Below are 20,274 nucleotides of genomic sequence, written 5' to 3'. Positions count from 1 at the left end.
AATGCATTTCTTCACCTTGAAGCCTTATTGAGATATTTCAAATAAAAATAATTTGGTATATTAAGATGGCTTGTTCTCACTCACACAGTGATGTATCCTTTGGAGATTCACGTTTAACACTGGGCCCTGGACACTTCTGCATTCCACGGCTTATAGGTCTTTTGAAGGAACAGAAAATGCCTCTGCAGATAGTACAGTTCTTACAAACAAGGGCCGTGTCTGTGAACTGCCATTCTGTTTTGTTCCTACTGCGTGGATGCAGGAGGTGATGTTTCTAGTGAGGACACTTGTGTAACTGGCTGCTGTCTCAGCTGCTAAAGCCAGGAGCTGCATTGTTAACCCACCAGTCCCTGTTTTTATTACCGCATTATTACTTGGCCTTTATTAAGCAATAACAATATTCCAAGCATCGTTAAGAAAGAAAGGGAGAAAGGGAAAGATGGCTTATACTCCTCTAAGTTAAGGCTCGCTCAGTGCAATATGTTAGCTCAAGCATTTTGCTTCATGAGAAGATTGTGTGAGTTCGAGAAAGCAACATATCGTGAGTCCTGGGTTGTTCAAAGACAGTGTGATCAGAAGTGAATTTGGGGTCCTTCCGGGTTGAGTTAATGTTGGCATCATTTATGTTCTGTGTCCCTAAACTCTATATAATTATCACCTCTTATTCTAGGCATCTTTTACGTAAGTAAGAAGTATTTTACCTCTCTTCTTAGAGAATACGCCTGCTGCACGTAGCCCAAATGTGTCAAGGGTACCATGATGTGGTAGAAAAGTGAAATTAGCCAACTGATTGTTTTTCTCTGCCTCATACCTGATGCCTGACTTCACAAATCTTTTCAACCAAATGACCTGCCCAAGACATTATTACTTGGAGAAATTTTCTGTTTTTTTTTTTTTAAATATCAAGTAGCCATTAGTCTAAGTTACCAGATTTTGAGAAAATATTTATTAAACAAAAAATGGTTTAGGCCCTTATTCTTTGGAGATGCAGCAGAACATGGCTGCATTTTTCTAAATCCAGAGCCTTGTGGGGTGAGTCCATGTAGTAGGACCTCACTCAGGGCCTGGTGAAGTTGGCAGGATGTCCTGGGGTTCTCTCTGAAGAGCAGAGTCAGAGCAGCCTGCTCGGGAAGACAGCAGACATCTGGGAGCCCCGTAATGTCAGAGTTTATCACTGTCCACTGAGCTCCAGCCCCCACCAGCTTTCACGTGGTCACCTGTTCAGTTCCCACTCTCCTCCTACGTTTGCCCTAATGTCCCCATCATTTCCAAGCACTCGGTATTCCTGAAGAAGGAAGAAAAATACAATGCAAAATCGGAAAGCTTTTCACTCACCTTATGTTCTGGTGGTTTGTGTTCATCTGCTTGGGGTATGTGAGGCCTATTGGTCTAAATGGTGAATCTGTGTATGGAGAACACCGTATTATCCATTTTATCTCAGAAAGGTGACCAGAGGTCCTTTCTGTGTATTTTTCCCGGTATTAGGCCCTTTACTTGGGATGCTAATACCTGGAATAGGACTGGCCATGTTTTCCCCTCCATCCTTGCAGATAGGTCACCTTCCTCCTGTGGATCCAGATTACTGAGTTGTAATACTGACCTCTTTCTCCAAAGTCAATCATAGATTAAATTAAAAATTAAATATTAAAGTATTTTCAGATAGATACTGCTCTTTCAAGCTTTGGAGTAGAGGATAGAATTCTATAAACTCTATTGTATCTCTAGCCGAAGCTGAGTTTTTCCTTACCAACACCCAGTTGCATCTGCTGGTTGAATGGTATGGCACTCATTATGGGTAACGATCCACTCTCCAGCTTGATTGGTTCGTTGAGCTGAGTGCTGGACCAGGTGTCATCAAGGTCAGCGGTCCCTCCTCTGAAAACGGGGGAGGCCTTTGGCATTTTTTTTTGTGTTGAGATGATAGACAACATCATAGCTCTCGTTCATTATTTTAGAAAATAAATGTTAAAAAAAAATGTCCTCTGCTTTTATTTCACTTTATTTTCTCAGATTTTATAGCAATATGGAGACAAGTTGAAACTAAGAAGGCAAGCAGCTTTTGGAGATGTTTGGCCTCTTAATGTAACTGTGGAAATTTGATTAGATCTCAGGTAGAAGCATCATTACTAAGGGTGGTTAGCAGTTATTAGGAATGCCAGAAAAGCTTGAGGTTGAGTTGTTTTTCAGATTTCGCATTGTTAAAAAGAGGCTGTTTACGTTTTAGTCTGGAAACTATTATTGGGATATTGTAATTTAAGGTAAAATGAAAAATGAAAAAATTTGACTAGGTCATACATTTGAGTTGAATTCCTTCCTTGATACTGCATTTTATGATAGCTTTATTATAAATGATAAGTGAGTGGATTATTACAGGGTTTTAACTGTTGGCAGTGGGCTTGAGAGCTTTAGTTTTGTGTCATTAAAAGCAGGAATCCTGACTCCTGGGCTTAATATCTAATGAAATGTTTAATACAGAATAAAATCAGAGTTTTTGCATTGTGCCATAGGAATTAGAGCTAAAGATTTGACTCCATGGCTGTGTCGTGTGCCTACTTTTAATGTGGTAGATACTATTTTATGGGATCACCAGATCCCATGAAGGATGTATTGTCACAACCTGTTAAAAGAATCAGAATTCTTTCAGCTCCAGCCATTCTTATATCTATCCATCTACCCATGCATTCCTTGCCTGCCTCCCTCCCTGCCTCCTCTCTCCCTCTCTTCCCCACTTCCCCTCCGTCCCTCCCTCCACTTCCCTTCCCCACCCCCACCTCCCCACACCACTCTGTACTTACTGGTCCAGATACAGGGAAAGGATTCTTTTTGGTGCACCTGTACTCCTAATGAATGATTTCTGTGTTCCTGAGAGCATTAGGAATTTGTGGCTGCTGATTGTCATCACATGACTTTAGCCTTCTGGTGGAGACTGGCATGAGGAGAGCTGTCTCCATATTTTTTTTGTTCCTTCTCTGAAGTTTACCTTATTATCCTTGCCATTTATATTAGAACAACTAAAAAGACGGGTAAGTAGTTTCCTCGAAATATAAAGCTCAGACCCACATCAAAAGAAGTTTCTCAGACATGAAAGTGAGGAAAACAGCAGTGAAACCTGCAGAGAGCTCGAGAACAGATGGCCAAGTGTCAGGGTGTCACCGAGTCTGAAGAGGAGAGCTGAACACTGCTTATCTCGGCTTCCGTTTTGCCAAAATGTTTTTATTTGTCTTTGACCCTTAATTCAACTTACAAGAAATTATCCCCAGGAAAGAATCAGAGACAACAGTAACACTTTATATCCATCACCGTGTTATTTTAAGCACTGAAAAATTAGAAACAGCCCAAATGTATTTCTGTATTCTTTTCTGGGTTTTTTTTTCCCCCCAAAGTTTCTACAGTGGCCCTGTCAGTGTAATGAGCAAAATACTTAGATCTGTTTTCTTCGCTGCCTTTGAAGTGAATATTTAGCATAAAACATTAGCAAAGTTGGTTTCACTAGCTACGGAATGCCTTGCCAGGAGTGATTTTATTCTCTGTTCAAGTCTGTGGTGTTCCATGTCTCCCGCCGAATCCCGTCATCAACCCCCGTGGTCCTCAGGGCCACTGTGGGGTGGGGTAGGAAGGGCAAAGGCAGCTGCTGGTGCTTGTGGGAGTGAGGGAGGAGGAAGGGAACAGAGCGTAGAGTCCAGAAAGGAAAAGGAAAGTGAAGAGGGGCATAAGGATACGTGGTGGGACCCATCAGAATCCCCAGTCATTTCAAGTGACAGCAAAACTGGGCTTTCTGTTGTTTGTGATCAGTATATATTTTCAAGTATCGACTTTATTCCACAAATCCCTTTTTGCCAAGTATGTTTTTGGATTACTGTGTATCTCTTCTCTATTACCGTTTCGAGTTCTCCAGACTTATATTTCGTCTTTGTCTTAACATTTCTCATTCACCATTGCCTTTTTTAATCTTACTTTCCTACAAAGAAGTTAAATTGTTCAAGTGTCTCTTGCAGCTAAAGATTTAATTTTCCTTCTTCGGTATCTTGAAATTCTGCCCTTTTGTTATTTTTGCCTAGTAGTGGCTTTTTCCATCAGCAGGAAGGAAATCAGTCAATAGAAATCAATTGCTGACTGGGTGGCTGTATGGAGGGCTTACCATAATGCATATTGGAAATGGCTTTAAACCTTTTCCTGAATGGAAGGTGCCATGACTTGTGTTTTATGGGCTTCAAATGGTGGACAGTAATCTCATTTAGCATTTTCCCAGAGTGAAAACAGTGCATTAGAGCAGCATAACAAGCATTGCCGATCAATACAGAGGCAGAGCTTTGCCCTTACAGATTAATCCAAGAAGAATGTGCCAGAGTCTACTCCAGCAACTGGGAGACAATTATGCTGATTCCCGCCCCTGTTTCCCCCCTTTCTACTATCTAATTGTCAATACACATTGAAATGTATACAAAAAGGATTTCAGCAGGAGTGGGGGTGTGTGTGTGTGTGTGTGTGTGTGTGTGTGTGTGTGTGTGTCTCATGGACCAGACTACCAGACAGGAAATCAAGGACCCTGGAAGTGAGCAGTATTGATTTGTGGTGATAAAAGTATATTTCGACACATTTCAGATCATAAATAACTCATGGACATTAACTTACATGACTAACAGCTCAACTCGATAAATGTTTATATACAACTTAAATTACCACTTTCTAAGGAGTTCATAGTATTGGATGAATTATTCCATCGCAAATATTTTTTTTAAAGAAAAGAAACCACCCTCTTCTTTATGATGTGTAGCATGTGGAAGCTCGATTCTTTACGATCTTTTCTTGTATGTTAATGGGGAAGATCTGAAGAGAAGGTCGGGATTGTTCTTATCTTCCTTCCCTATCCTCCTTCCTTTGCTTTTAAACCTAAGATATGATAGAAGAATCATGGTCCTCAGCCCTAGGATAGAACATAACCCTGTTTTCCCATGAACAATCTTAGGCATTAGTCATGTATTTTCTGGGTTCAGCTGACCTAATGCTTAATTATATTTTATTCAATATTTATCCAGATGTGTCTTGCTATAATCAGTCAGTTTGTGGTGTCTGTGTTTCTGCTTTCCGAAGCACAGCTGACTCCCTTCAGATGCTGATGTTCATGGTAGAGGATTAGGGAAATCCATGTCCAAAAAGAATTCATAGACATACAGACTTTGAAATCTTAGAGAGAATGGAAACTCCAGGGATTTGGATATAAATTCTGTTCTTACGTATTTGGCAGAGCAGTAAGGTAATGAATGAAAAAGTAAAAGCAGTGTTGTGTAAAATTTGTAGGATTATTATTTTTTTTTCCCCTATATGTCTACTTTCCTCAGACGGTAGGAAGAAGTAAATTCCCTCAGGGACGAGTAACATGGTTTGCATTTCAGTTTTCTGTACTAGCAAAATATATATTAGTTTAGTATGTTGGATAAAAGTAATGAGACAAATCGTCACCCAGGGGTTTTCCTTATTGATGAGAAATATTCCCCCTGTATTCTCTAGAGGTTTTTTTAAGAACCCATTTAATGTAAAATAATGCTATTTCAAGATTACGATAGAAATAAAAGATTTAAATTGCAAAAAAAGTGATACGAAAGACTGGAAGCCTTTTGTACTAAATAAAACTAATTTGAAAAAAAATATGAATTCCTAGATTAAAAGTGATAATATTATGTATTTTTCCATGTATTTTTAGTTCTCATAATTCAAGTTCCTCTACCATCTTAATAAGAATATTTCCTTTTCATTGGTATAATTCATTTGGTTGATTTTGTTATCATTTTTCAAGTGTGTATTTTAAGATTTTTGGAGACATTTATGTTTGGTACTGCATATTCACTGAAAGCAAATCTAACTAAAATCTGAGATTTGTAAGTATAATTAGTGAAATTTTAGCCCAGAAAATTTAAAAATGTTTTTTCTCCACCCATTTGTATTCTCAGTAGTTTATTGCATGACTTCTATAAGAGGTATCCATATCCGTAAGTGAGGTCACGAAGAAGACAAGACAGTTCTTACTTCTTGGGATTTGCCTCCTAGTAGATAGAAGTTAGTAAATTACACCAGACTATGGTGTAGTCAGTGTTAAGTGGAAGGTGAAAAAAGTGGTAGAAGAAGCTAATCCAGGGTCATTGGGGTCACCAAAAAGGGAGTAGTAGACTCCACCCTCAATGGACAGCTAGTGAAGCTGTCTAGAGAAGGTTACACACTTCAGTACTTACCTCAAGTATTGAAAGATGAGTAGTTATTTTCCAGATATATAGGAATGGGTGGGAGTCTGGGTGCAGAGCATGTCCAAGATCAAGAGCAGCATGAGCAAAGACATGAGGGATGTGTATGGATCAAACCCTGAAAGTGGTTTGGTCAGGCCACAGTCATGCGGGGAATGAAGGCTAAAGAGCAGATGGAAACCTGATCCAGAAGGACTTGCCTGTTGACCTTGCATTTTATTTAGAAAGCAGTAGAGAGAGATACGGTCTCAGTTATACATGTGTGTTAGCAAGAACCTTCTGGAAGGCAGGAGGAGAGGGGCAAAAGCTAAGAGACAGATTAGTTTAGAGGGCATTGGCTAATTCCAGGATACAAGTGATTTTTAATTAATGTCATGATAGTGAATATAGAGAAAGAGGACCAGACTGGATTATCTCGAACTTTGTGACCGTCTGGATATGGGCATGGAAGGGAGAATTTAGGGCTCTCAGGTTTCTGATTTGGCTGACTGGGCTGAAGAGTATTGGCACCATTCAGCTGATTGAGGTATAGGTTTGGTTGGGAATGTTACAGTGTCGGGAGAGGTTCATGGTGGTATTGATTACTGGAACTAATGTCATAGAAATAATTTTTAGAAACTTTTTTCCTGCACTTGTAACATATGTATCTTATTTAATGTTTCATATACTCTGTAGCCTTAATCTTCATTCTGATCAAAGACCATTTGTCTCACTGGTTCCTGTTCTTGTTTTCAGGCGGTATGAATTTCATCCTGTCTGTGCTGATCTGCAGGCCAAAATTCTCCAGTGTTACCGCCAGAACACCCAGCAGACCCTCAGCTGCTCCGCTCTGGCTGACCAGTACATGCGCTGTGTCAATCAGGCCAAACAGGTGGGTGTGCCAGCCAGGTCAAATGGGGCACCAGAAGAAAGCGAGCCCAGCATCATAGGGCATTGATAAGGACTGAATAGGTTAATGTGTATGGAAGAGCTTTATAAACCAAACTAGTCGTCGTCATCAAGAATTGCCATAACGAGTCCATTAGTTAGTAATCGACTTCCATCTTGGCGGTTGTGGGAAGAACCCATATTCACCTTATGTTTAGCTCATTCACTCGTAGGAAAGAAGATTCCTACTAAAACAATATTTTTTCCAGTTGCTTTGAACCTTTGTCCTTTATAATAACTGTGACCTCAAGGTCATTGCCCCGTATTTCTGGGCCAGTACTCAAAGCCAGCAAAAAGGAAGGACGCAAGGTAAGGGGCCGGCAGCTTTGGGTCTAGAAGCAGCAAGTAGTCATGCAGAGAGCCTGGTTTAGGAACACAGAAGACAAAAAACTAAAACAAGAAGCCACCTTTCAAGCACCATTCCATCTTCTACCAGTTGGGAGAGCCCACCGGATTGGGCAGGGAAAGGGAGATCAGAGATGGGATTTAGGCAACACTTTCCATTGCTTTTATGTACCTCAGCCATACTCTTCTCTTGACCTGCCCCCTCCATTCCAGAAAAATTCAGTGTTCACAGGACATGTGTTTTCTGTAATTCATATGCTTTAGAAAGCTTATGTTAAACTCTGAAGCAAATTATCAATTCTGGCAGGTCACATAATTGCCTATCATTTAACTGATTTAACAGTTGGATGTAGGTTGTTCTGACAGACAGAAATTATTAGAAACCTTGATTCTTTCTGCTCACAAACTCCCTACAGTTGACCTTCTGACCCAACTAAATCTAGTGTTTGAGTTACACAGCATGCCTTTCTGCAGTCTAGTTTGCTATAGTTACAATAAAACCACTTAGTGTAAATTTCTAACACTCTGTAAATTTCTGATATTTATGGGAGGGTTGGTATTGTCTGGATAGCTGGAAAGTAACATCAGCATTAGTAGAAAAAAATATAATCAAGATTTATTAAAAGCCTGTATTTTCCTTAAAAGCCTAGTGACTTGAGGTTTGCTTCTGTTCCTTGCTTGTAGCTCCAACTGTGCAACTCCTAGTAGCATGCCCGGGATTCTTTTCTTTAAAGGTCTTTGTTAGAAGTAATGTTGCTAATGTTAAGTTACTACATTTTATTTGTCAAAGACAGCTTCTTATATGCTCTTAACAAGCCCCAACCTTTAATAGTGATACTAACTGAAGTGCCTAGGACCTGCAGGTTGACCCATGGATTTTCCTAACCTGATATTAGTGCCGCATCGAGGTGGGAGTAGTAGTTAGTGCAAAGAACGGCTGTGACAAAGTGTATGTTTCTTCACTAATGTCTGACTAAAATTCCTATTTGCACGGTGTGATTTGTAACATTACCGAAGTGGCACCTGCGAGGGTGGATGGAGTTTCGACTCCCCCCTGCCTATCTGGGTTGTGTTGAATTGTTTGCATCTTACCTCGTGGGATCAATGGCATATATTTACAGAATAAAACAAAGTTACTTTGTGACAACATATATGCCACACAGTGCTGTAGGGAGTTCACATTGGGCAGATCTGGGTTTGTATTGGAGCTTTGTCTTTTACCAACTCTGTGACCTTGGGCATTGATTTTTCTCGTCTGTGAATTGGGGTGAGGTTATCCCCAGTGTTGTGGGGATTACATTTATATAAAGTATTCAGTAAATCTTATTTTTTCCTTCTTTCCTCCGTTGTGTTATTTCATGTTGAAACCACTAAACAGATCATCTCAAAGCTCCAGGTTATTTCTAGTGAGTCCAAAAGAGATCCCTTCCCCCACTCTGCAACATAATTTAATATCCTTTCCAGCAAGTGTGTTTTGAGGTATCTGTTGTTTTCACAACTCCTATATTCAAATATCAGGGAGCATATAACACCAGGTAAAAATACAAAGATAGCTGTCCACAAAGTATTTTTATCCTAAGATGGGCAACATTATAAAGGGCAAGAAAACAAGAAGCAATGATACCTTATATTTCTATAGTACTTTAGATTTCCAGGTGATTTCATATCCATTCTCTTGCTTGTTTTTATGACAACCTGAGATGTAAATAGAGACAGTTTTATTCTCACGGTTTTACAGTTGAGAGACTTGAAACCCAGGAAAAGTCATGACTGTAAATGTAACAACTAAACCAAGATACACCTTACCATAAAAACAAAAACAATGAAAAATGGTGTTTGGTTTTTGAGTTGGGTGTGAGAAGGGACAGCCATCATCCACTAATCCAGAAATAAGGCGGTGAGAGAAAATGTCAACGATGTTGATGAAGTGAAGAGAAAAATATGAACATCAAATGAAGTATTGGAGACTGAAGGTAACAGATAGGTGGGATTATAAAGGCCATGGACAAAGGTGCAGCCCAGCAAAAAGGTGCCCTATTTTAAGGCCACAGCAAAATGGCCACAGGGGCTTGATACCAGCATTTCCTGAGCACTTTCTTCTCATACCACATTTCCCTGTTTCTCAGTGTGAAGTTTTCTAACCTTGTGACCCCTGATTCCGCCCCTTGCTAGAAGGGTCTTCTGCAATATAGTGATCCCGACGGGTCAGCTCCCCTTCTGTGTTCCCTTGTTAAATCCAAAGAACCACCCAGACATGCTAATGTGGAAAATAGTCAACATGGTAACAACCCATTAGGTCATATTGTCCATTTCCGGCACAGTGCAAGAGTTTTCCCCTTGGAATAATTCCAAGAACCAAATCTACTCCACTTTTAAGTAATTCACAAGATTGGGCTTTCACCAGTTCCCTTGAGGCACGTTCTATAGACTAATACATTTTACTGATCAGAAAATTTCCGGATATTCCTTGGCTCTGTTTTTCCTCTCTCCGTCCATTTACCCACATCAGTCTTCCTCCAGCTATTCCTAAACAATTCCTCATGGGTTGATGTGAGACATTTTGACTGTTCCTTCCAGTATATTAAGTTATATGTTCTTCATAAGGGCAAAGAGATAATAAATTGCTGTAATTATTATTTCTAAGACTTAAAAACTACTGGCTAGTGGTATGAGGTATGGCTTTCAAAAATGGCACAGGACATCGACTGATAGACTGTGTCTTTTATTTCTCCTATCTGCTTAGCTTCTTGGCTTTCTATAAACTCCACACGATTGAATGACCTGTTCTTACCCTGATAATCTGATTCCTATTCAGTCTTGGTTCACCTGCCTTACAGGGGACCACAGAAGGTGGGAAAGAAATGGGAAGCTTGGGATATTTGCTGCTAGTGGACCAAAAAGGTACCCAAGTTTTCTTTTATCAAGTGGTGGGGAGAGGATAGAGAAAGGTCCCCTCTCAGATCTGTATTGCTCCGTTTCCCTGGACACCCCACTGCTCTGATACTTTCTTGCAACATCTGACTGCTTGGGATGAGGTGGGGGTGTTGGGGGGAGTCACATGCTTAGGGGGCAGTTCGAAGCATTCCAGCTCTTTCCCCAAGCCTGCTGCTGACAGAATGATACAGAAGCTGGCTGGACTCTGGGCAAACATTCTGTGTTCCCTGGAAGGTAGAGTTTATGGGAAATACTGTAGGTAACATTCCAGGCTAGTCATGGTGACCTGGGCTTCAGTTTCTTCTTTGCTGAATTATGGCTTCGAACTAGGTGATCTTTGAGGGCCTTCCAGCTGTGATGCTGTGGGATTCATTCTATTAACATGCATGGAGAGCAAGAGTTTGTGTGCACAGGAGCACACATCCAGGAGCACATTTCAGTCAAGAAACGTGTCTGTTTGGTATAGGCAGCACCCCTGCCTTGAGGACCTCCAGCACTTGTGCCTCTGCCTCTTAGATTTTTCTGTCGGCCTTAAACTTGTACTTCTGATTTTCCTGCATGTTGCCTGGCCTCCCACAGCTATATATTCTTTGCTTGAGGCTGATTCTCCTGACAGCCCCGGGGAAGCCAAAGTGGCAGTATGAACTAGGAGGGGGTAAAAACAGTTTCTCCAAAGGCAGTATACTGAAAAAAGCTGTCTCAGCATTGCCTGGCAAATGTAGCCTGCCAGCTAATACACTCCATGTAGTGTAGTCTGTCTACCTCTAGCCAGCCCTAGGCTCCCCTGCTCTGCAGTGGCTTTCACCTATCCATGTGGATCGTGAGTGGTAAGGGAGTGTGGAGACAGAGCAGGAAGCCAGGTCAGAAGAGCCAAGGAAAGCCTGGGAGTAAAACAAGGACCAGACCCAGGAGATGCCAAAGGACAGAGGTTGGTGTGGAGCCTGGAGTCAGATGGTGGAGGCCAGACAGGAGAAGATAAACCATTGCAGAAGTTTAAATCAACAAATGGGCAGTGGGTCAGTAGCCAAGTAAGCAGATCAACTGAAGGAAGGATGGAAATGAGGACATCTTGTAAGTGAGGCAGTGCCTACCTTAGGCCTGTGCTTCCTGCTGGTATCATTGGGGAGATCAGAAAGGCACCCGACGGTATGGAGAGCATGAGGTCAAGACCCCAGTAAATGAGGCTAGATCTTAATATGAAGTTACTTCAGCCCAGTGCTAGTGCACCCAGTTCTTCCTTTCCAAAATGGAAATAACACTTCCAGTCCTTGGGTTACCTCCCAAAATAGAAATCCTGAATTAAGATCAGGGCATATGGAGGCATTTCCCATGGCAGGAAGCATAAGCCTTCTTAAGGACAGTGCTTTGTATCTCCCCTGTGACCTGGGTTTGTGTTAGACCAGGGCTCAAATAACTCCCTTTTGTCTGAGCATGAAGAAGGTCTAAAAACACAGCAACTCTATTGCTTTCAACATCAACGTTCTTGAAAGAAAAACCCAGAGCCAAAGCAAGCTGTATTTTATCATTGTTTTCAGATGAATTATAATTACGTCCAAATGATTGAGTAGACTCATGGGCTGTTAGAGCTGGACAGACCTCAGAGGTCATGTGACCTAATCCCATCTTCTCACCTGGAAAAATTTGCACTCAGAAATTATAGGACAGAGTCCAGACCAGAATAGCCCATTCCTGGTGTCAAACCCAGCATGCTGTTTTCTGTAGTATCAGGTCTCCAGGTTGGGTGAGACATCAGAATCAGCTGAGGAGGATATTTAAAATGCACACATCTGGCCCCACCCCTGGATATTATGGTTCAGAAGGTCTGAGGTTGGACCTGGACATCTGAACTTTCAGCAAATTCCCCAAGTAACTGTGCACAAGAGTTTGACAGACATATTCTAGAGCCCATTGGCCTAACCTGGATTAGAGGTCTTCGATCTTTCAGAGGCCCTGCTAAGTCTCTGTTTTCCCTCTTTCGGGAGTTGGGGACCTGCCACTACCTGTCACTGCTTCTTGGGCCTGAGCCATCTGGCAGAGGTCTCATCAGACCGACCCTGGGAACTTGTTCCTAGTTCAGTCTCAGGAACAAATCGGAAGGGGTCTTGGACAAAGGGTGGAAGCCCCTCACAAAGAAGTATTTTCTTCCCCTCCTGTTGCCTCCTTTGAAACTAGGTACCCCTGGGTGAGGAGCCACGTCTGGTTTTCATGGCCAGGAGGGAGGAAGGAGGCACTGAACCAAGGTAGCACGGTCCCCTGACCGGTTCACCATCGGGACTAACCCTCCCTTGGCTCAGCTGCTCCAGTCACCCTGCTCCCACCCACCCACCCCAGGGACCCCTCTCTTTATGCATTTGCTTCTGATATCCACAGACACCCACCTTCAGGGAGCACCGAGATAAATCAAGAAGGTTAATATTCTGGGAGGACCTGTGGGAGCATGTTTTTATTGTGTTCAGAGGCTTCTTTATCCTCATCACTTAATGACGTTTATTAATGGCCCAGCTGGGCTGCTCATACTCAGGATGACACGTGGGTATTCCACAAAAGATTTCCCATCCTTTGGTGGGGTGGCCCTTTGGACTTGGAGTCCCATCAAAGCAAACCGAATTCCAAACTTTACATGCGTTATCAGTCTCTTCTATCACAGGGAATCCTCAAAACCGTTTTCTGGGAGTAATAGTCCTAGAAGTCGCTCTATGACATTTTCTCTTTTTTTAAAAATTCGGGTTTAATAGAAGAAATATTATGATGGTAATAGACTCCTTTTTCTTAATAGGCATTTCTTTTCTAGTGCTTATCCTTCAAGAGTTAGAGCTGCAGTGTGTTTGTGTTTGGTCTGTTAATGCAGCAAGTTGTGTAAACAGTTAATTACTTGTAACTTAATTTGAATATTACACAGAGCATTTGTCAGGGAAGGTATGAAACCAGGTCCAGGCATAAAGCAGGGTGAATAGAGAACAGCCCTGGCTGGCCAGGGAGAGCCCAAGTGAGAACACGGGAAGTAAGCTAATCAGATTTTCAGGTGGTCTGGAGTAGTGCTTGGTGCACAGGCCAAGCTCTCTTTGTGTTCCTCTTAAATTGAATTTATTGGTTACTTTTGCTTCTGTCTTACCGTCTCCTCGTTGTGTCTTCACCACTCCCTTGTCTTCTACTCTCCCTACTTTTCATGTCCCTCCTTGGGAAAAACTCAGGTGCACCCAGACATACTCCCATTTCAGTTCTTCCCCATAAATCCTCCTGCTTACATACTCAGCTTTATTGGGGCTTTTGAAATCTCGGCAAGATGCTGGGGGAGCTCAGAGACAAGCACTCTGAATAGTATCTTTAAATATATATATATGTATGTATATTTTTTTCCCTCTTCATGATGATTGTTTAGCAATCCAGGGTCACCGTAATTCCTCTTAAAGACATTGAGACATCCAGTAGCTGACTCGTGGCTATGAGAGTCAACTCCTTCAAGAAAGCCATAATTCAAAAACGAGTTGATGAGATTACTGTGTAACAAAAATATTTGAGGAAAACAGTGAAGATCATTTTAATAAATGGAAATGGCAGGCAATCTGTGGTCTCCAGAGGCCCTGCTCTGATGGTGTGAGCCGCCAATTGTTCCTTCCTCGGTGGCCGGAATCAGAGAGAGACTCGGGGAGAGAGCAGTGCGGATGCCTGAGCCGTGCTCTCCTTTTGGTAATTTACCCAGCTGTTCATAAAAGGGGTTTCTGCAGGCCCCTCTACGTGAATGATGAGCAAATGCAAGGAATTTCTTTCTCCACATTAAGATTAAGTGTTAGCAGTTCCTTAAATGAAGGAAGCAATTTTTTATAACTTGCAAATCTTCTCCCTGATTCTTCGGGGAATTTCCTATGTTAATTTATGCAGTGTTAAATTTATGCAGTGTTGAAATTCAGCCCAAAAGCAGCTACTTACAGAACCGATACAGAGACTATAGGAGAACCACCTATAAGGTGACACTAAATGACACAGACCTTTCCAGGCCACAGGATCCCTCCAGCCAGAGGTCACTGGGCCTGGGTTTTAAGCATGTTTTATTGCATAGTTAGAATAGGAAGAACAGAGTGTCTTGCCAATCTTTTTGGGGGGGGGGATTCAACTTGACACTGTATTTATTAATGTCTTTGACTGAAGTGAGGAGGATTTGTATCACCTCTGCCATCCTTTGGTGGCAACAGAGTGCAGTTTACAACAAGGGTATAGACTGGCTGGCCCTGGAGCCTTCCCTTGTTCCTATGTCTTCAAGGAGCCACCCATGCATTAGCCAAACTGTTGTGCTATCTCTGAAAATCAGAATTTTAATACATGTAGCAGGCTGTTCTGTGAATGCAGTAAATTCTCTGTGTTTTGTATTTGCTCAAAAGTGCCCTGTTAGTCTTTTCGTTAGACCGGCCCGCTGATCTTCAGACCGGCCAGGGCCTAGCTTGTCTCTCTGGAAGATTAAAGAGAGTCTGATACTCTTAACATTAAATAATCTGGCTGGGAAATATACCCTTATATATTCGGTTGGGGTTACAGAAAGAAGAATAGTAAAAAGATTCCCTGGACTCTCAAAAAACACTTTATTGCTTTAATTATATTGTGGTAACTACAGATTATTTTGCACCATTCGAAAAGAATTGCACATTGTCACATAGCTGTCATAACCATAGGACCTAAACTATAAAATGAGGCACAGCCCTGTAATCTTGACCAGGTGGATAATAGCTTAAAGTTTCCATTGGCATGTTGAAGAAAGTAGTGGGTATATAACTCTCAAAATGTAAAGTGGCGTCACTTGTAAGGTTATGATTTTCTTTAATAACTGAACGCCTTTAGATGGCCTGAGTATAAATCTACTTTATACTGATTCTATTGTGTATTAACATATAATGTTTTGGTAAGATTATCTGTATATCTGGACTTCATCATTTCCTGTCCAAATAATTGGACCCACGGTTGTTGTCTCACACAGATCAAGCCACAAGAGGATAAATGAGACACTATGATACTGGGACATGGTCTGGTCTGACTCTTACATCGTAGGTGCTCAATTTTTATTTTTTCCAATAAATAGAGCGTATGTGGATGATGGTTTTGAGAGTAGTCTCATATCGTGGTGTTTGTTCTGTAAGACAATTCTGCTGAGCAAAGTCTGCTTTATCTGCTTTGTCTTTCCTGTTTTCTCTAGATGCACCTGGCTTTTCTAATTATCATCTTTTGTGACCATTTCTGTATGTGTTCTCTCTAAACTAGTTTGCCTGCTTTTGTATCTGGTCTTTTGTGCCCTGTGGACATAGACTCCTTAGCAACCTATAATCATGGATAAGTTAGGATAATCTACCTGTCCTGTGCTTTTGTAACCCAACACGCTCTCTTAGTTGTCCTTCACTCTTTCTGTTCTGCTATTTCAATCATTTTTCTTCATCTTTGGCTTTACATCTTTATCTCTAAATGTTGACATCTCTTCCCAAGGCTGTAACTTCCTTCTAGACATTTCCATCTGGGATTTCTTATAAACCCAAAATTTAAGTCCTTTCCCTCATTCCCAGGCTGGCTCCTCCCCTTGACTTTTCTGTTTCTCTTAGGGACACCACCATTATTCTCCCTTTCACCGAGGATCACCATACCTTAAGTCTCACCACTTCTGTTTTTCTAGCTATGTCTTTTATGGCTCTATTTCTCATTCCCACCCTTGATTCCTAAGCTGCCTCTGCCCTGGTCTTCTTGCCTCCAGACTCTTATCTGTTCGACCCGTTATGCCAAGGAGGTCAGGGTAACCCTCCTAAATGACTTTTTCCTGTTTAAAGACATGTGTTGGATTCCCAGGTTTTTTCCAGAGGCCAACAGGTTTTTTTTCCAGAAAGTCAACGGGCTCTCACTCTGGGCCCTTTTTGGAGACTCTTTAGATTCTTGGTGTACACCCTTTCCTCTGGCTAGGCGGGTGTTTCTCCTCCACCCTCCTTCCATACTGGGCTTGCTCCTACCTCGGAATCCTTGTGCTGCTTCCTGCCCTCACCCCTCCGCAGCCTGCTCCTGGGCCTTCCTTCTGTCTAGATTCTGAAAGACTCAGAGAAATGGTCTCAAAGGTCCTTTTAGAAGCCTCCTCTGACCACTCCAGTTCTAGAGAGTTCTATTCCTCTGAACGAATTAGAACCACTCCTCTTTTGAACTATTACCTTCTCTGCAAGGATCCCCAAGAACCCGGGAAGCAGGTGCGAGGAAAAAAATTACTTTTTCCTCCATATTCTTTTGTTCATCTTGAATTTTGTCCTGGGTGTGTATGTTATTTATTCAGTAAGATTAATTTTAGCATATATTTAGCAAGTATATTTTTTTAAATAGCGAATTGTTACATTATATTATGCCTTACTTCTCCACGGGCTTGTGTACTGATTTCCCCAAAGCACTTCCGTCCGCACAGAGATTACCTAGTAGGAGCTCCGTTAAGAGCTGGGTATGGGAGTGGCTGGGAGGGCTGGAAGGAAGAAGGTGTGAACAGGTGAACTGCAGGCAACCTAGTCTCCTCTTCCTGGGTAATTTCAAAACTAAAGGGGAAAGCATCACTTTTGTCTTTTAAAGATTCCTGAGAATGGAAGGAGTATATCCACTGCCCCGGCTAGTTAAAGAGTTTTAACCTGATGGTTGAGAAGTCTTCCTGTTTACCACCCCCTTCCCCCGGTCACAAGAATAAAGAACTAAATAGGATGTCGGGGCCATTTTCGCAATTTCAGAATAGATACTTATCTTTGTAGCTCCATCCAGCATTACAGGCTCATGGACGTCTGTGTTCTGCCTGGAGTGGGCAGAGGTTTCTGGGAGAGATTCTTGCCCTCTCGGAGTCTTGGGGGTTTAACCTTTACTCCCCCCGACCCACCACCCTCCACCCGTCACCCCCACCCCTGCTGCCTTGCAGGAGCTTCACCCAGTCCCTGTGGCCACCAGAAATACTAACACACGTTTCCAAATGCCCCTGGTAGTGAGACGGCACACCTGTCCACACCCCGCTATGACCCAGGCCATGCTCACTCTTGGGTTCAGCTTGGTAATGGTGGCAGGGGTGGGGGTGGGGTCATTTAGCGATTATGCATGATTAAGCAATAGTGTTCATTAAAGGTAATAATATTTTGAACCAAGAAGCATGTAGCTTTTATGTGTTTTTGAGTAGATCTTGGAAAAGTAATATAAATAGTACTAAATAGTGATTGCCGTTTTGGGGATCCCTCCTTCCGCTGGTAAAACTCATGTTTTCTATTTCTCTTGCAGAGCATGCTTGAGAAAGGAGGATAAAGTCAACTTTTAGAACAAGCAGAACTCCTCAACGTTAATTCCAGAGGCGGAACATTTTTTTTTTCCTAGTAAGAAAGTAACCCATTTAAGGAGAAGACGATTAAAGAGAAGCACCAAAGAGCAGATTCAGCCGAAGCATATCCCAGTTTGATCAGCTGCAGTTTGAAAAGCCAAGGCCTAGATCAGGTATCAGCCAGCAAGGACACACTGCAGTGTTAGTCCGCCCTGTTCACGATGATTAAAAGAGAAAGGCAGCCCTCTCCACCTATCTGACTTTCTATTCAACTTTCTCTTCTCACCAAGCTCCAGGGTTGGGTGAATCTTCATTCCAGCAGAGCTGGGGTTGGGGGTTGGGATGGGGGCTAAGGTAATTGGAACAGGGCGGGGGAGAGGGCACCAAATCTCCCATCTCAGCCCAGCAGGGCTCAGTGCAGTCTTCCGGGCTCTGGTGTGTTATTTTCTCTTTTTTCTTTTCTCCCCTGACTACATAAGAGCTACTTCATTTTAACTTATTGTGGTGATCATATAAGTAAGACAAAAAGGAGAGAAAAATGTACCTCTTTTACTGGAATAATGTTTATGATTACAAGTGAAATAAGGCATTTTTTATCAACATAAAGGCAACCTTGGCTTATACAACCTCTTCTCGATCATGAATACTGACATCTTTACTGCACTCACTATCAATAATAAATATATTTTCCGAAGAAGACTGGCATTGCAGCCTGGGGCCTCGTGTATTCCTTTCGTTGGATTAGATGGTTATGCATGTGGGAATTGAGTTGATTTATATTGTTATTAATTTGCATCTGTGCCATACCTTTCCGCTAAAAGGCTCCAAAGCACTTCGCAGAGCCTCAGACAGGCATGAGATGCTTACAACTTGCCTCTCAGCTAGGTAGGATTCAGAAAGATCTTTACAAATTGCATGAACCTTCCTGTCTTTGGGATGACTTAAGTCACCCTGCCTGGGGCAAGAACTAGATTAGATAAGCTTGGTTAGGAATGTCTGACCCTGCAGAACTATGAAAATGTTTAAAAAAAAAAAAATCAACTCTTGCAGATTTTCCTCTTTCCAGTTTCATTGAATTTTCTTGATTATAACTTGTTTTTCTACCAGAGGATTGGTGCTTCAACCCTGGATTTGCTAAGTTGGAAGTTAGCATTCACACTGAAGATGAATGGAAAGTTCTTTCTGAGATATACATGGATAAGAAAATGCCAGTGCTCCGTGATGTCCTCTAAATATCTTTTGTTATGTAGAAGTTTTATGCCACTTTTATCTTGATACAGAGAGAGAGAAAGAGAATTTAGTAAAATGATTAAGAATACGGCCTCTGGAATAAGGAGTATCTGTATTCGGTTTGTGTTCTGCTTCTTACCAACCTTGGGACTAAGAAGTCACCTAACTATATTGATCCTCTGATTCTTCAACCGTCAGTTGATGAAAAATTGAAGAAGGTGCCTGTAGCTTCTGGTGAAAAGTCAAAATGCTTTCCGCATCCACTCAGTCGGGCCCAGTATATGTTGTCGTTGGTTGGTGTGATCATCCCATAGACTGGTATTTGGAGTTGGGGTCATGGAAAAACTATCCACCTTGCCCACACTTCCCCTTTTACTTTAGAGGAATCAGGATGAATTTGTGCTTGGAAATTTCAACCAATCCCTGTATATGTAAGTGTGGCTTCTTAATTCCTCTTAATTCCCGAGTTGGCCCCGTTTGAATGGCATCTTCCTGGACCGTTCTGGACACACCTGTAGACCTGATATTGATTCTGAGTGACCTTGGTAACTCTCCTTCCTTAATTTACCAAGAGGCTCTGTGATTACTGTTTAATGAAGGTTTTTTTGTTTTTATCTTTGTTTTTTAATGGTGCAAAATAAGCTGAGCTCACTGAAGTGGGAATGAAGGAGGAAGGTAACTTGAGCTGCACATTTGGCCACCGTCAGGATGGCATCCAGGTAACTGCCTGGCAGAAATAATAGGTACACAAAAACAAGTGTTTACGCGGTGACTTGCTGTAGTGTTTGCAAATCAGCTAACTCACAAATTCCCTCCTAGACTGTTTTGTTTTGCAATTGAGAGCCAAGAACTTGGCACATCCCAGGCTGCCAGTCTTGTCGCTGGCAGAGAAATGCAGCACTGAAGCATCAGGCGTTTCAAGCTGGTTAGATACTGAGAATGGGGGGTGGTTTGTCAGGTTACTAATTTATCATCTGATAAACGTGATGGGTACGGGGGATAAGACGGCACTTGGGGAAATAAAAGGGTGAGATGGTGCCTTTTCTCCACCTTTGGAGACCTCCCTGTTGACTACATCACAGCTCTCTTCAGGTCACTGGTGACTTTAGGACAAGTGCCCGGAAAGACTTGTGATTTATGAGTCTCAAGAGAGTGACGTGCTCCGATCAGTTTCTCCATGAAGTAGAGCAGACCTTGAACCACAATAGGTTAGCTCTTGAAACCCAGAAGAATACAGTATCCTGAAAGCTGGTCACACTAAGCAAAAGTCTAGGGAACTTCTAGAAGACAGCTGGATCAGACCAGTAC

The 20,274-nt window shown here is 42.0% G+C and overlaps 1 protein-coding gene across 2 annotated transcripts in view; it reads left to right on the top strand.

Moving 5' to 3' along the window:
* The window catches only part of CHCHD3 (coiled-coil-helix-coiled-coil-helix domain containing 3), a 278,794-nt gene extending 260,353 nt beyond the window's left edge, over positions 1 to 18,441 (top strand). The window contains exons 7-9 of one of the 2 annotated variants that reach the window (XM_080818065.1): positions 6,972 to 7,107; positions 15,409 to 15,475; positions 17,700 to 18,441. In XM_080818065.1, the coding sequence (XP_080674191.1) occupies positions 6,972 to 7,107; positions 15,409 to 15,432 (160 nt within the window). In that variant the 3' untranslated portion in view covers positions 15,433 to 15,475; positions 17,700 to 18,441. The remainder of the gene's footprint in view (positions 1 to 6,971; positions 7,108 to 15,408; positions 15,476 to 17,699) is intronic. The other variant, XM_080818064.1, reaches the window with a different exon arrangement.
* Positions 18,442 to 20,274: the final 1,833 nt, after the last annotated feature.

This window comes from Martes martes, assembly GCF_963455335.1.
Source record: "Martes martes genome assembly, chromosome: 11".
Lineage (NCBI taxonomy): Eukaryota > Metazoa > Chordata > Mammalia > Carnivora > Mustelidae > Martes > Martes martes.
The sequence above is the reverse complement of the archived record's forward strand: the minus strand, read 5'-3'. Positions and strand labels throughout refer to the sequence as shown.